The sequence below is a fragment of the Pongo abelii genome, chromosome 8 (assembly GCF_028885655.2).
Source record: "Pongo abelii isolate AG06213 chromosome 8, NHGRI_mPonAbe1-v2.0_pri, whole genome shotgun sequence".
Taxonomy (NCBI): Eukaryota; Metazoa; Chordata; class Mammalia; order Primates; family Hominidae; genus Pongo; species Pongo abelii.
The window spans coordinates 84,321,805-84,338,653 of record NC_071993.2 but is presented as its reverse complement, the minus strand read 5'-3'; the positions used below and the strand labels follow the sequence as shown (position 1 = coordinate 84,338,653).

The following is a 16,849-nucleotide window of genomic DNA, read 5'->3' as shown; positions in this document are numbered from 1 at the left end:
AGATCGTGACTAAGAAATCTCCTCATTCCAGAGCCTGCACTCTAACTCTGCCTCCACTCCTGGATTGAATCAGGGACCCACCACCAATGCCACCAGCACAAAATCATCCCAGTTGTTATATACAGGCACACTGCCTGGCATACAGCACTCAGGTTTGTTGAAAAAAATAAAAAAACCCACTTGTACTGTGCTAGTCAGACTATTTTTAAGTAGAGATTGTAACATAAATGCAAAGGAAGAAACTGATTCCAGACTGGGATGGGGAGGGGCGGGGGGGAATCCATAAGGCTATGCCATGTGAAGAGGTGGCAATATGCTGGGGTAGCTGAACAGAGTGCAGGAGTGGAATAGACCAAGGCCCAACTGGAGGGCAACTGAGCCAGAAAGGGGAGCACAGACTGTCCCCCATGCGATGAAGGCACCCTTCTCTATTGTTATTTCTTTTCCAAGACAGGGAGCTTGCTACCCTGGCAACACTCCCTTAGGCCCAGCATCCTGGGAATTTGCTGTGGCAAAGGAGCAGCCCTGACTATCCTAACTGAACAGAACTGTATAGGAACTTCTAATAGGAAAATGCCCACAACGAGATGAAGATAAAACTGTCCCTGGGCAGTAATCCCAGCACTTTGGGAGGCCAAGGTGAAAGGACAGCTTGAGCCCAGGAGTTCAAGACTAGCCTGGGCAACACAGTAAGACCCTCTACAAAAAAATAATAATAATAGTGACCCAGGAGTGGTGGCACACATCTGCAGTCCCAGCTACTCTGGAAGCTGAGGTGGGAGGATCACCTGAGCTCAAGAGGTCGAGGCTGTAGTGAACAATGATGGCACCACTGCACTGCAGCCTGTGTGACAGAGCGAGACACTGTCTCAAAGAAAACCGACCAAATAAAAAGGCCTGTCCCTAAATTAATTTATATGCCATCTTCCCACAGACTGTAGAAGCTCTGAGGTCAGACCTGGGCTCAAATCCCAGTCCCATCTGATAGTCATGGGACCTCAGGCAAGTGATACAAGCTTTCTGGGCCTAAATTTGTAGGCTTATGGCTATGGATAAACAGTAGTACTGATCGTATAGGACTGTGGTGAGGATTAAATGAGAGGATATACGCAAACCCCTTCCAATAGCGCCTAACCCACAGTAAGCACTGGATAAACATCCACTGTTATCACAGCAACACAAAAAGATTTGGAAGTGGGACAATGGTGGTGAATACAAATTCTGTAAGCTTTCTTTTTCCTTCAAACCTTTTAAAACTCTGGTTTACCTTGCCCCAAAAGAGGTCTGGCTTTAGTCCTTGACTTTCTGGAGGTAATTTCTAACCCTTTGGAAGGTCATGCCTGCTAAGAGTGTCTCTGTTTACCTGAGGGCATTGGATCACACTGGAAAGCCTAACAGTGTGATTCAGCCTGAGCGCTTTAGGCCATGTGGTATCAGCACAGCCTACTCAGGGCCTGGAAACTGAGATCTGCCCTGTGGATAGTCGACCATGTCTACGTGATGGAGCCCCAGTAAAAATTCTGCACCCCAAGGCTTGGCCGAACTTCTCTAGTTGGCAATACTCCATGTGTATCGTCACACGTTGTTGCCAGGAAAGTAATGTTGTGCACACTCCACGGGGAGAGGATAACTAGAAGCTCCACAACGAAAAACGTTCCTGGACTCTGCCCTATATGCTTTTTCCCTTGACTGATTGTAACCTGCATCCTTTCCCTGTAATAAACTGCACCTGTGAGTATAAAAATAAGTAATTTAAAAAACAAAATTACAGTTTATTCCAAATGCTATCAAGGAAATTAAATGCATACATGTCATTAAAAATAAAAAATAAAAAGCAACCATGATCTGTGAAGTGTTGGGGGGAAGATATGGGGGGATGACCCTTCCCTCCTGGAGGACAAGCTCTCGCCATGGGTTATTCCCTCATCCAGCATCTCCACATCTGGGTGCTTACTGGCACCAAGCCCAGAGCTGGGCGTAGGGCTAGGGCACTGCACATTTGCTGAGTGACAGAAAAAAACCATATATGGGACAGCTAACAGGCAGTACAAACTTAAGTTAAAATAAGACATCAACACTTAAGGTCCAAATTTATAACTTCAAGACCACGACAGTAAAAAGCAGCTAGCAGCTTTTGTAGACCAGAGTACGTCTTTCTTTAAAAAAAAAAAAAAAAAAAATTAAAAGTCACTAGGAATAGAGGTTTACCAGGGAGGAAAAAAATGGATGTTATTGTTTAATGGGTACAGAGTTTCTATTTGGGATGATGAAAAGTTCTGGAGATGGACAATGGTGATGGTTGCAAAACAGTGTGAATGTACTTAAAGCCACTGAATTGTATACTTACAAATGGTTAAGATGGTGAATTATATGTTGTATATGTTTTTACCACACAAAAAAAATGCAAAAAAAGTCACTGGTACTCTTCCCTGGGTACCTAAGTTATTTCACAATATAAACTCCATGCATGCAAGGTTCAAAATGGCATAAAACAGTTAATATACTTTCCAAGGGACATAAACCCTTACCAGGTAGTGATTTGAACCTGAAGAAGTCTAACTCGACTTTATGGAGAATACACTTAAAACAGTACTCTTTGGTTAATAAAAACAATAAAATCACCTAGTCAATTTTTTCCTCAAAGATTAGCAGGGCTACTAAATGAAGTGAAGACACGATGTTTTGACTCAACAGATGTCTTTGTTTAGATAAACTCTGGTCTAGTGAAGAACTCCACCCCACAAAAAACATCTCTCAGTAGAATAAAAGTTATCATTTGAGTTGGTATATTAGGATAATTTTTTTTTTTTTTTTTCCGAGATGGAGTTTCACTCCTGTTGCCCAGGCTGGAGTGCAATGGTGCAATCTCGGCTCACTGCAACCTCCACCTCCCGGGTTCAAGTGATTCTCCTGCCTCAGCCTCCCGAGTAGCTGGGATTACAGGCATGCACCACCATGCCTGGCTAATTTTTTGTATTTTTAGTAGAGAAGGGGTTTCTCCATGTTGGTCAGGCTGGTCTCAAACTCCCGACCTCAGGTGATCTGCCCACCTTGGCCTCCCCAAAGTGCTGGGATTACAGGCGTAAGCCATCGCACTGGCCTATTAGGATAATTTTTAAAAAGTCAAGCGTGCATACAAGTAATTTCATGAGTTGAAAAGTTTTCTATATGAAACTCCAGGTATAATTATTTTTCTCTCAAATCTGTCCCTTTTAGCCTCTCTAATTCAATATCAACAAGCAGACAGCACAAAAGACTCAAACTGTTCACTTATAGAAGCAACAGGTGAAGTGTTTAACACAGGTAAGTAGATTTCTAAGAATTTTCTTTAGCTCACCCATAATCCCTGCTGCTTTCATTCTTTTACTCTCGTCCTTCCTCCTGTGGAAAACTTTTTGAATGATGACCTACGCCTGGCTGAACATCCCAACTCTGCTCTGCAGTACTAAGTGGCTTCATTTGATCCTCAGTGCCCTGAGATGCCCTGGTGGGTATTACCCAGATCACTCTGGGCACACACCTGGCACCGCAAGGCTGGATTGATCTGGAACAGATGCATGGAAGATTAGCCCATCAATCAGCACTGCTTTTGTAAAAAACTAGAATTCAAAATTTCCTATAAAATAGTACCTCTAATTTTACTGCAAGAAGTCTTTGCTTTCAGATAGTTTCAGATTAAAAACTTGAGAAATTCCATCCATCCACCATTATTCCATGAAAGAAACAGGAATAGAGGGAAAAAAAACACCTAGATAATTTCCATGTACTGACAGATGCAGATTATGAAATTAAAATATCAATGACATTTCTTTTCAATCATCATCACATAAAAACAAAAATTAAAAACAAACCAAAAGCCTCCCAGTGCCACCTCAGCATAAATTGAGCAACAGCTCTCCCCATCTCTGCCTTACAAAATAAACTACAAGCTAATTAAACTGTGAATGAATGTGATAACTTGTTATCCTTAAAGATATTCACAGAGATAGATGAACTTCATTTTGGAAGCTGGAAGGTAAAATTCCCCCCCTGGGAACCCCTACAGGAGTCGGCCTAAGCTTCCCTTCCTGCATCCATGTGTGTGTTGGTTCCTTCTGCACTGCACTATCCCCAAGGCTGGAGAGAAAGGCTGTTCCCCTCTGCTCTGTATTCCCTACAGCACCAGGCCAGGGCCAGGCTGAATGAAAGTCAAGTGCAATCCTCGCTATGCTACTGGGAGAGCCCTAACATTCCTTTTGGATATTTGTATCTAGCACACAGTATAATAAGCACTTGACGGCTGAATCCTGCCTCTTTGAGGCTATATTTATTTTATTTATTACATGCCATTTTGTACCTTACTGAAGAAACAAAGGCAGGGGCAGAGAGGGGAGACCAGAAAAATCTCCCAGCAAAAAAAAAATGAGTATTGTAACGAACTATAATCATTAAATTGCACTCCATATGTCTGATCTAGGAACCAATAAGTAAAGGGGAGGGTTATTTCTAAATGATGACCATCAATCATATTGTTAACCCTGTTTTTAAAGAATACTTATCCCTAAAGAGAGAACCTACACAAAGTGACCTTTGCAATTTGCTGGTATCAGGGTTGGAATAAACTTCACAGCTGTGCATTTCACAGCCATAAAAGATAAGAAAATTTGACAGCCTTGGAGAAGTAGGAAGAATCTGCAAGTTAACACCACCCCAAGATCCTCACAATTAAAAATATTTTCCAGAGGATTAGTTCCTCTGTCAAGAAAATTGCAACCATCACCAAGCAGGAACATACTGAACCTGTGAACATTTACTCTGCCAACTTTGACAATTCAATATACCTGAAAACAACCACAATGTGATTGAAAACAAAAAGCAACACCTACCCACTAAGGAAAAAAAGTATGCAGAGAGGACAGAAAAGATTACTATTATTCCTTACTCAGCCTGACTGCAGTTCAGTAGTTTAGATTAGCATTTTGAAGTGTAAACACAATTATTTCGGCAAGGCATGATTTAAGGAAAACACACACACTCAAATACACTGTGGTGACACTTGTGTCTCTGCAAGACACAGCAGAAATAAGAATTCAACAATCCCCCTACCCTGTTTTCAGATGCTTCCCCCATCACTGCTACAGGTCACCAGTATTTATTTGCATTACTGCATCCCCCTGCAATGGGCCAGAGTTGTTTCTCAGTGGGGCATTTCAACATTAGAGTCATAGGAAACACCTGGAATGATCTGCCACCATCACCAAAACCAAGGCAGCAAATCTGAACACTTCCAATGGGGCTACTTTTTCCTCCAAGTCTTGCTCAGAAACACTTAGAAAGGAGAACCTGAAAATACTTTGTCCCCTTTCAGATAAAATGTTATCAGGAACACCCAGGTGTATGCTGCAAGGTAGCCCACATCACCCAAAGCTAGAAGGCAAGGGCACATTGATTGCAATGGTCCCCCAAAGTATACAATGTATCCATTCACATACCTGGTCTGTTTCATCAACTATGGTAAAGAAAGCGTTTGCTGTTGTGGCAGGGGAGTGGATCTATGAAGACAAGGTCCGGGAGAGAGTGTTGGTACCTTCATCACAGAAAGAAACAAGTACACACATACCCGTGCCTCTGGAGCCAGCTCAACAAATTTCTGGGTGTTTCTCGCATGCCAAACACTGAGGAATGTGATGAACAAGGCAAATTCTGCCCCCGAAGAAATTTACACATGAACTGGGAAAGATCTCAGTAGTCGAGTGTCAGAGTGTCAGTGCAGGGTGGGGGGGGGGTGGGCGGTGGGGTGTCTATGGAACCACGGAAGTAGGTGCATACCCCGGTGTGTGGCTGACAAAGAGGAAGTATCAGGGCATACCAGGAAGGGGTTCAGGTGGAGAAGGCAGTATAGTTTATTTCAACTGACAAGGTAGAAAAGAGGGGAGGAATACAGAAGAAGATTTAAGGGGACGAGCGGCACCATTGAGGAGCCAGAGGAAATCTACTGAAGTTCTGGGTGCTAGTAGTAAAGGAGTGATGTGAGAGCTTAGAGAATGCACACTGGGCTAAACGCATGTAAGAGGTGTGGCTGTGAAGCAAGCAGGGCATTCCAATCATGCAGAGCCTGGTAAATCACCAGAAGGTTTACCTGGATCCAAGGACAATGGGGAGTCATTCAATATTTTTAAGCAAGCAATGGCTACCTCCGATTTTTGCTGTAGACCAGCCTCTCTGGTCCTGAACAAGAGTCACCACAAACCAGATACTGTGGATTCTCTAATGATTCCCCATCTCTAGCAAATAGGACAGCACTGTAAAAGACTGTCATGACCTTTAAAATTTCAGCATTTGGCTGGGCACGGTAGCTCACACCTGTAATCCTGGCACTTTGAGAGGCAGAGGTGGGTGGATCACTTTAGGCCAGGAGTTCCGAGACCAGCCTGGACAACATGATAAACACTACCTCCACTAAAAATACAAAACTAGGTGGGCATGGTAGCGCATGCCTGTAATCCCAGCTACTAGGGAGGCTGAGGCATGAGAATCACTTCAACCTGGGGGGCAGAGGTTGCAGTGACCTGAGATCACACCACTGCACTCCAGTCTGGGTAATAAAGCTGTCACAAAAAAAAAAAAAAAAAAAGGTTTTTTAAAATTAAGTACAAATAGAGTATATGAAACACATAAAAGATACTTACAAATGTGAAAAACTCGTAAATGCTGAAGAAATAGGAGAATGGCCTCTTTAAGAAGACTTGTGTACAGTTAGACCTAACTGTGAGGTCATATTTTCCTCAAAGTTGTGTCTAAAGTTGGGTGTTTCCATAAGAATCTAAGAAATACTTTTCTAAACGGGCGGAAAAAAGACATCACACTCTCATCGTCACATGTATAAAGGCAATATCGATTTGTAGCTTCAGAGTCTGACAAGTCTTAAAAATTGAAAATAACATATTAGACTTCCAGAGTAAATAATCCAAAATATACAACATCAACTATATGGCAGATTTTATTGGTTAATGAAACCATTACACTGCTGATGTTTAAAATAGCCAGGTTTTCTAATCATGCCAGACCAACATATTTTTCTATTATAACTTCAAAACACCTTGTACTTCTGTATTTCCCTTAACTTCTACAATAAAGGATTAATTTTACAGTCAGACACTTAAATATCAGTGATTTATTATAGGCCTTGATTTCCAAACCAAACACATACCAAAGGTCTGAAACTGCCTGGAAGAGGTACACACCCTAGAGAACTACCTGAGGCCCTGCTTACACACGGAGAATGCCAGCAACTAGTCGAGAACTTTGAAGCCATCTAATTACTGCCCACAATTGCATTTCCTCACCTTCTCTAAGACCACCACCCCTAAGACCACCACCCCTAAGATCACCACCTTTCGATAACCCTTACTACACTGAATCATATAATCCACAATCACATTCTCACTCATAGGACAAACCAACAGGTCTGGCCTAACATACAAAAGCTACTCAAAAAGGTGACTATGCATTTATTTCCCCTACTCCAAAAAAAAGAAATTACGATCTGTAATCAGTAGCCTGATTCCCCTGCTGACTTAATGGGGAAAATTGAATAATCACTCAAAATATTCTATTTAGGTCCCAAATAAAATGGCCTAGGGCAGGCTATAACTCACAGGTGCACTGGGCACTTGTGGACACGACTGAAAGACTTCTTACTATTGATTCTCTCCCACAGATGATGTTTACCGCTATTATACAGATACTGAGAACACAGGCCCATGAAACTACTTGTTCATTAAATGGGTAGTTTGACCAGAATAGCCGCTTACATACCAGAAGAGACCATTGGTTAAGAGCTTCTATTAGCCTTTGGACTTGGCTTTAAAAAGGGCATAACAGAGATATTACCATACACCTATTGGAATGGTCAAAATCGAGAACACTGACAACAGCAAATGTTGGTGAGCAACAGTAACTCTTTTTTTTTTTTTTTGAGATGAAGTCTGGCTCTGTCACCCAGGCTGGAGTGCAGTGGCGCGATGTTGGCTCACTGCAACCTCCACCTCCTGGGTTCACGCCATTCTCCTGCCTCAGCCTCCAGAGAGGCTGGGATTACAGGCATGCAACACCACCCCCAGCTAATTTTTCTGGTTTTTTTTTAGTAGAGACAGGGTTTCACCATGTTGGCCAGGCTGGTCTCGAACTCTTGACCTGAGGTGATCCGCCTGCCTTGGCCTCCCCAAAGTGCTGGGATTACAGGCATAAGCCACCGCACCCGGCCCCGCCAAAGCCACTCTTATTCATTGTTGGTGGGAATGAAAAACGGTGCAGCCACTTTGGAAGACAGTTTGGCAATTTCTTATAAAACTAAACATACTCTTACCATATAATTCAGCAATCATGTTCTTTGGAATTTACCCAAATGAACTGATATCTTTCCAGACAAAACCCTCCACATGAATATTTCCAGCAGCTTTATTCATAATTGCCAAAAGGTAGAAACAACCAAGATGCCCTTCAGGAGGTGAATAGATAAATTATGATACATCCAAACAATGAAATACTATTTAACTCTGAACAGAAAACAAGACATAGGAGTTGGGGAACATGAAGAAACTTAAATGCATTTACTAAGTGAAAAGGCTGCATACTGTATGATTCCAACTATATGACATTCTGGGAAAGGCAAAACTAAGGAGAGAGTAAAAAGATCAGTGGTTGCCAGGAGTTTGCAGGGAGGGAAACATGAACAGAGCGTGGAAGACTTCCAGAGCAGAAAAACTCTGCGTAATACTATAATGGTGGACACATGTCATTATACATTTGTCTAAACTCATAGAATATACAAGGCCAAGTAAACTCTAGACTTTGGGTGATAATGATGTATCAATGTAGGTTCACTGACTACAACAAATGGACCACTATGATGAAAGATGTTGATGGTGGAGGAGGCTGTGCCTGTGTGAAGGCAGGGGTTATGTAGGAAATCTCTGTACTTTATGTTCAGTGTTACATGAAGATAAAAGTGCTCTAAAAAAATAAAGTCTATTAAAAAACAAAACAAGTAGGGGGAGAAAAAAAACCCGTCTCTTCCCCAGGGTGCGGCAAAAAGGCAATGTGCCTTCCTGAACATGCTCAAGGAAAAAGAAGGCCACAATCACCTTTAGTGCCCAAGGACATGAACGTTAATATCATAATCAGAACTAAAAAGAGCCAGGAAGGCAATTACCAGGATTATGGTACCATCTTCCCTTCAAATTAACTAAAATAGTGAAAAATCTAACAAGGCCTTCACTTAATTATCAGAAACTTCCTAGACTGCCACTAGCAAGGGTAATGCTTAAGTCAGCGATGTCAGGGATTGTACAGCTTAACCTTGACATAAACTACTTAAGTGTTGTTCAATGGACTCTTTACATTCACAGACCCATTTCATGGAGTCACATAAATTTCTCCTCCCACATTACATACCTGAGAGGTCAAACGTACCCCCACAGAATCTGGATCCTAGGTCAGTTAACAAAACCTGCAAAATCTTGAAGGAATCTCTTTTCTGCATTTATCATTGAGCTCCTTAGTAACAACTGCCAAGTATTAGGAAACCAGGCGAACCACAAGCACTTTTTTATGTCTCCCTGAATATATTAGTCAGAGATTAAAGAAGAACTGAGAGGCTTCTGGTACTTGTGCAGTGTCATCTAAAACAATTTTAACTTTACTCATTAACACCACACCACATTTCACAAAGTATATTCAGTAGGATGTCAGTGTTAGTTAAGGGTAAGTGCTAAGAAAAAAAGCCACCACCTTATATGCTCTTCTAGCCAAGTACTCAGAAGGCCTCTGATCTTAAACACCGGGAATGAACACATTTGTTCCCGCGAAGCCAACATGTTTAAGCACAATTTACAAACCTAGTTATAATATGGTCTAAATGTCAAACAGATAACCCTTTCATAGTCTCTGCATCCCTCATTCCTCCCTCCCAAACAAAACCAGCCTGAATTGCCCACTGCATGCAAAAGGCTATTTTGCTTCATGCAAGTCTTACTACCTTCCATGGCTCACAATCTCCAAGAGACTAACCCCCTCATTTACTAACTCAAACCTTAAACTGCCTCCACCGACTTAACCCCCACTCAGCAAAGACATCTCTGTCAGCCAAGAAAGCTGCATAGGAGGCTTGGAAGCGGCTGCCTCTGCAAATTCCCCGCCCCCCCCCCTTCCTACCAAAAGGGCACTTCAAGAACTTTACCATCTCACATGAAAGTTGCTCCAGTTCCATTCTCCAAAATCGGATTTGAGCATGAAAAGTTTCTTTTTACAATCAACTGCTATTTAGGCTACTGATCACACTTAACTTCAAATTGCTTTCTACACAAATTAAGAATGCCATCTAGTTCTCATGTATGAGCCAGCATTGGGGGTGTACACACGCGTGCGCACACATATACACAGACTCCTCCACCGAAGGCTATTTCCTGGCACAAGGGGCATCCTAAACTTGCTCCATTTCCAAGGTGTGACCCTCCATCCCCAAATTCATCCCTTTTTCTTCATTTCAAAGTTCAGCCTAATCCGCTATTTTGCAGCAGCTATGGCCATTTATCCCCCTTGATTTCTTGACATCTTCTTCTCTGCTTCTGGCTGGGAAACTTTTGATTTGAATACAGTTGTCTGTGTGGGGATCCTGCATGTTAATGATGTGGTGAGCTGGCAGGGATGATAGGTGAGAGTACACAGTGTACTTTTTCTAGTTACGTTTCGCCTCATCACTGCTATAGGGGCCTTTCTAAAGGCCTGCCACACCAGGAGAGAGACCTACAGACCCAAGCTTACCCTTTCCTGGGCAGCCTCCAGGGGACAGGTAGAAACAAAACAGATGGCCTGTTCTCCAGTATCTAGACTCAGAAGCAAGATACTTCTAACCACTCCACGAATGAAGCAAACACACGTACCTCTGGCTCAGCCAGGGAGTCACACTCACTACCCTTCCCCTGGTTTCAGACCCAGCCCTGTCCAGGCGTGGATGCTGCACTCTCCTCGCTGTAAACCGTCCACCCTCCCAACCCAAAGCAAAGAGCTTCGAATAGAGGTGGGAGCATTAGCGCCGTACCCGCCCTTCCCTCTCGATCCTGGCCAGAAAACTCCACTTCCCGGATTCCCGGCCACTCTCTCCCGCCCCCTCTCCGGGCGATCCAGCTAGCGCCGTCCAGATGCCAGCTTAGTGCCCAGCCCAGCTGCGAACCCCCACACTCCGAGGCAGGCCCCAGTAAGAGATCCCAGCTTCCTCCCTCTCTCCCGGACTGGGGTTCCCCAGATTCTGGACGCACCCCTCAAACATGCTAGGGCAGAAAAAAGTCCTACCCCGCCCCCCAGCCACGCCGCCAGCCTCCAGCCCAGACCCGAAGGGGCCTCCTCTCCAGAGGCCAAAAGGGACCATGAATGGTTGCCACAGTAGCCTTCCCCCGCACCGCGCAAGGGTCCTCAGCCCCCCGAAGAGGACAGACCCGCGTGGCCCCAAAGGGACACCTCCCTCTCCTCCCGGAGGCCAGCAGGTCCCCGCAGGGAGTGTGCTCTCAGAGGGTCCCCGGGAATCTGGGGAAGACTGGGGGGTGGCTGGATTCGGGTGCAGCCCCTCCCGGGGCGGGCGGAGGTCGGCGCTGCGGCGCGTCCCCGGGGGGCACTCACGATGGTCACGCTGGCTTTGCGCAGGTCGCGGTTCTCCTCCTGCAGTGCCTTGCACTTCAGTTTGTAGGTCTCCAGCTCTATCTTCAGCACCTTGTTCTCTTGCTGCAGCGAGGCCAGGCGGTTGGTGAGCTCCTCCAGGCGGAACGGCGAGATGACAATGCCCCCCGACTTCCCACCGCCGCCGCCTCCCCCGCCGCCACCGCCGCCGCCCGAGGTCGACGAGCAAGACGACTGCATGGCGGCCGAGCTGCTGCTGTTGCCCCCCGCCCCGTCCGTGTCGCTCTCGCTGGCGCTGTCCGCCATGTCCGCGGCGGGCTGGGGAAAGGAGGAGGAGCAGCAGGGAGGCAGCAGCGACGAAGGCCGGGCTGCGAATGAGTGGGCGCCGGGCGAGCACAGGGGAGCGCCGAGCTGAGCGCCTGGCACCAGGGCGCAGACTCGGAGCGGCGGCGAGAGAAAGAGAGGGCGCTTCCCGCTGCCAAGGGACCTCCTCTGCCAGAGAACAGAGACCCCGCCCGGGCTTGGGCAGTATTGCACTGGGGCTCGCTCCAGCCGGGCTGGGCGCGCTCCCTAAGCCGCCCAGCAAAGCTGGCTGAAAGCTCGGGGATCCGCCCGCCGCCGCCTGGTGACCACGGGCGGGCTGGGAACGCGCAGGCACTGCGGGGTGCGGGAAAGCCAAGGACTGCCCCCGCACCACCAGCTCGCCAGCCACACGTGTTCCAAGGGAGGGCCTCCGAGCCCCCTGATCTAAGCCCACGGCCGCCTAGCCTCTTCCGGGCTCGCGCCCGCCCCGAGAAAAAGGAAACCTGATGCCCCACCAGCCTCGCAGGTGCCGGGGACACGTGGAAAGGTCAGCCGGGCTCCGGCACCCATCCTCTACCGTGTTGTGGCCCCATCTTCCGCCGACTGTGTGTGCGCGTGTCTCCCTCTATCTGTTTCACACATACACGCAGTTTTATATTCTCAAAAGCAAGGTGTTTTTGACTGGGAAGGCTTGAATAAACCTAAGAGAACAAAGTTCCTCTACAAGAGGCCGAGGAGGATGAAACAACAGCAGCCACAGGTTAACCTTGTTAAGAAAGAATTTGCAGGAGACACACACACCTCCTTTAATAACCTCATAAACCACACTGCGCTCAATTGTTTAAACAAGGTGCAACTGTTTTTTTCTTTTTCTCTTTGCGTTTTGCAAACATTTCCAGCACATGTCACGTAGTAGGATTAAGACAGTAACATTTACCTAATGAAGAAAAAAAAAGGAAAGCGAAACACTTTTAGTAGAAGATTGAAACACCTCTTTAAGTGCCAATTTTCCAAAGTAACTGCGGACATAACATTATGCTATACAAATAGTAATGATTGAGTGGGAATGCAACATCACCCGTCTTTTCTATCCTCTTGCTCACTCCTAGAAAACTTTAGCATGTAAAAATAAAACAGTAATTACTATAATGCGGTCTAATTCATGGTTCTAGCTTTGCAGTTTAAGAAATTAAAAATCAAAAACTTTTATTCCCCCTTCCTCTTCCCAAAGAAAGGCTTGCAGGAAATTGGCCCAGCAGGTGAGATTATTCTAAACACTTTGCCTTGTTGACACAAAACAGCTTTCACTTATGTATAAAAATTGGAAAGTGAAACTGACCAGACTAGTTTTATTACCCACGCTTAGTTAACATTAGAACAAACACATGGTAATAGAAAATAGGAAAAAAAGTGTATTTTTTTTTTCTGTTGGGTTGAACTTTCTGAAAGATTTCTAAAGTGTTAGGAAGAAAGAAGAATGATTCTGATTCCCACTCCCTCATTATCTTTAAACCTAAATTTGATCTCATGATTAAACGGTGATTCAATGGCTCTTGGAAACTGGCACCTCAGAATAAACTCGAAAACACCAAGTGTTCCAAATGACATCATCTTTCACCAAGATGGCTGCTTTTAGCAAACAGCTTAAATGCCAACAGCAACTAAACCCCAGTTTCTCCCAGGTATTTTTTAGCTTAGTGCTAGAGGGCTTCTGAACTCTGTCACTGTTTGTGTAGCAGGAGGGAGGAAATGCTTGGCTTTGCTCTTGAGAAACATACAGGCAATCTAAATCATTCCGTTACAAGTGATCCAGTTTAATTTGCACTGAAACTTAGTTCTCTCACTTTTTTGGGATCTAGTACATGAGACAAACAGTTAAATTGGAAACGGATTCTGGAAAGCTCACTTGAGGGTTGAAATGGAAGAGTAAAGCTAGCAGGGAGAAGCACCACAGGGGGAAACAGATTTAACAACATTCTTTCCACTTTATTCAGCACTGTGATCGAATCTTAAGAGTAGGTCTGGCTGCCATACCTCACAAGTTTCTATTGTTCCCTATTCTATAGTATCTTAAAGCTTCCACTTTTAGAGCTTATTGCAACAGGAACATTCCTTCCAGGCAGAAGGGGGCAAATTAACTCTCTCTTAGCGTCACCACAAAACTAACCGCCTTGGAAAGGCGGACTCAAACTGCTTCAAGTCAGCAGAGGGGTGGAGTTTGAAGCGCCTGGTTTTCTTAAAGGGCCCACGTCATGGTAAGCTTAAGAATGTAGTGGCCTTCAATAGAATTTGGAGGAAATTTGCATTTTGACATGGTGCTTGTAGGTAGTAATCGTGGTTAGAAGGCTTTAGGGAGAAAGCCGTCTTCTAAAGCTTCCCTGCTGATACAGATGGGAATAAACTGGAGAATTTTTTCACCGTGGTTTTTATTGTTATTGCAAAGCAGAAGCGTGTCTAATTTTCTACTTCTTGTAAAAGTGATTTCCCTTATAAACAGATCATTTATCACAACACTGGTTCCCTAATAGCATTACAATGGAAACACCAGTTACAAAACCAATAATATCATTATAAAACTCCTTCTCAGCTTTCTAGGGGAAATGAATCAGAAGAACAAATGGTAGTATGTGCTGCCTGGAGGAAGAAGGGACAGATTTAGGTAATCACCTCCTTTGGAGAAATAATGAAATTTAGCTTTGCCCTCAATTTAAGCTGCAAAAACACATGAACAAAGGAAAAGAATACCTTGTAGTCTAACTGCAAGGCACAACATCAAGATTTTTATTTGTCTAATGCCATTTTTGCAAATCACTTATTCTATGGCCTTGGAACTTTAGTGTTTACAACAATAAAACAAAATAATAATGGCATAAATCATAGAGCAATTTTGTTAATTTTTAATATCTATAAACAAATTGCTGTACATATCCAGTTACATTAATGTCAGATCTGAGTAATTTTATTCAAATTCTAAATGGATTTAGTTGTTGCAGGACCCACCATTACAGTTTTGAAAAAAATTAGGGGGAGCCAAGTATGAGCTGGATGTCACAGAGTGTCAGAAGTTGGATAGAAATATAGAAGAATGTGTCCATGTAGCGCTATCATTTCTCCTTTTTTTTTTTTTTTTTTTTTTTTTTAAGAGACTAGGTCTCTCTATGTTGACCAGTCTCGTCTTGAATTCCTGGCTTTGAACTCCTGGCCTCAAGTGATCCTCCTGCCTTGGATTCCCAAAGTGTTGGGATGACCGGCGAGAGCCACTGTGCCCAGCCTAGGGCTATCATTTCTTGAAAAGTAGTTGATAGTTTATTTATTTAATTACACCTTTAATTTAGAAGCTTTGTCTAGGTCTAGCAAGGCATTTCTGAACACTGACATTTGAGACTGGGTAATTTTTTGTTGTAGGGAGCTGTCCTGTGCATTGTAGGATGTTTAGCAGCATCCCTAGCCTTCACCTAGTAGATTCCAGTAGTATGCCAGACAAAAAGTGTCTTCAGACATTGCCAAATATCCCCTGGGTGGCAAAATTGCCTCCAGTTTGGAACCACTGAGCTAGTAGAACAAAAGACAGCCCCATTTTGGAGTGGTTACACATTGATTAGATACTACTGAGTCATCAAGAGAATTTGCTTTTCATTTTATCTTCTCGGTGTCAATTAGACAAGAGATCCTGGGCCCAAACAACCATATCCACACTTTATACTATTGCTGTCTTTAGCCACTCTATTTCTTTTTTTTTTTTTTTCTTTTTTCTTTTTGAAGACCAAGTTTCGCTCTATCACCCAGGCTGGAGTGCAATGGCACAATCTCTGCTCACTGCAACCTCCACCTCCTGGGTTCAAGCGATTCTCCTGCCTCAGCCTCCCGAGTAGCTGGGACTACAGGTGCCAGCCACCACGCCCAGCTAGTTTTTTGTATTTTTAGTAGAGACCAGGTTTCACCATGTTGTCCAGGCTGGTCTTGAACTCCTGACCTCAGGTGATCCACCCACCTCAGCCTCCCAAAGTGGGGGGATTACAGGCATGAGCCACCATGCCCGGCCCAGCCACTCTATTTCTACAACATGCTTTTTCAATATTTTACGCTTTCTAACATTAAACTAGCCTGCACATGCAACATCTCAACTGGGCAAGAGATCATGACTACAAGATTAATTACATATCTCATCCCTATACTCCTGTTTTTATTCACTCATTATTGGTTCACAGGAATCAAAGCCATTAATACAGATGACAGTCTAAAGAAATAAGTCATCAGCTAAAGTAAATCATTTGAGAAGTAAGAATATCAGGCTGGGGGCAGTGGCTCATGCCTGTAATCCCAGCAATTTGGGAGGCTGAGGCAGGCGGATCACCTGAGGTCAGGAGTTTGAGACCAGCCTGACCAACATGGTGAAACCCCGTCTCTACTAAAAATACAAAATTAGCCAGGCATGGTGGCACATGCCTGTAATCCCAGCTACTCGGGAGGCTGAGGCAGGACAATTGCTTGAACCCAGGAGGTGGAGGTTGCAGTGAGCCGAGATCACGCCACTGCACTCCAGCCTGGGCAACAAGAGCAAAAATCGGTCTCGAAGAAAAAAACAAAAAAAAAATCACATATGATTTATGTGTCTGGAGCTTTGGCAGCCGGTAACATCTAAAACTTTCCCTGACACAGAACATCTAGAATTGCTGACCAGGAAATTCACATTTAATCCTATTCAATACACAGCAGAACTCAAAGAAAGTAAAGAGAAATCCCAGGCTCCAGTAGCAAAGAGGAAAATGAAACAACCCAAATGTCCGCCTATAATACAAATCCTGTTGCGTTTGTGCAGTGTAATAATAACAGTAATGAGAATGAACAAACTGTGGCTACATGAAACAACATGAGTGAGCCTTACAAACATAAT

At 44.2% G+C, this 16,849-nt stretch overlaps 1 protein-coding gene across 1 annotated transcript in view; it reads right to left on the bottom strand.

The window, feature by feature from the left end:
- The window catches only part of CCDC6 (coiled-coil domain containing 6), a 116,992-nt gene extending 104,411 nt beyond the window's left edge, over positions 1-12,581 (bottom strand). The window contains exon 1 of the mRNA XM_002820914.5: positions 11,656-12,581. Within this exon, the coding sequence (XP_002820960.1) occupies positions 11,656-11,958 (303 nt within the window). The 5' untranslated portion in view covers positions 11,959-12,581. The remainder of the gene's footprint in view (positions 1-11,655) is intronic.
- Positions 12,582-16,849: the final 4,268 nt, after the last annotated feature.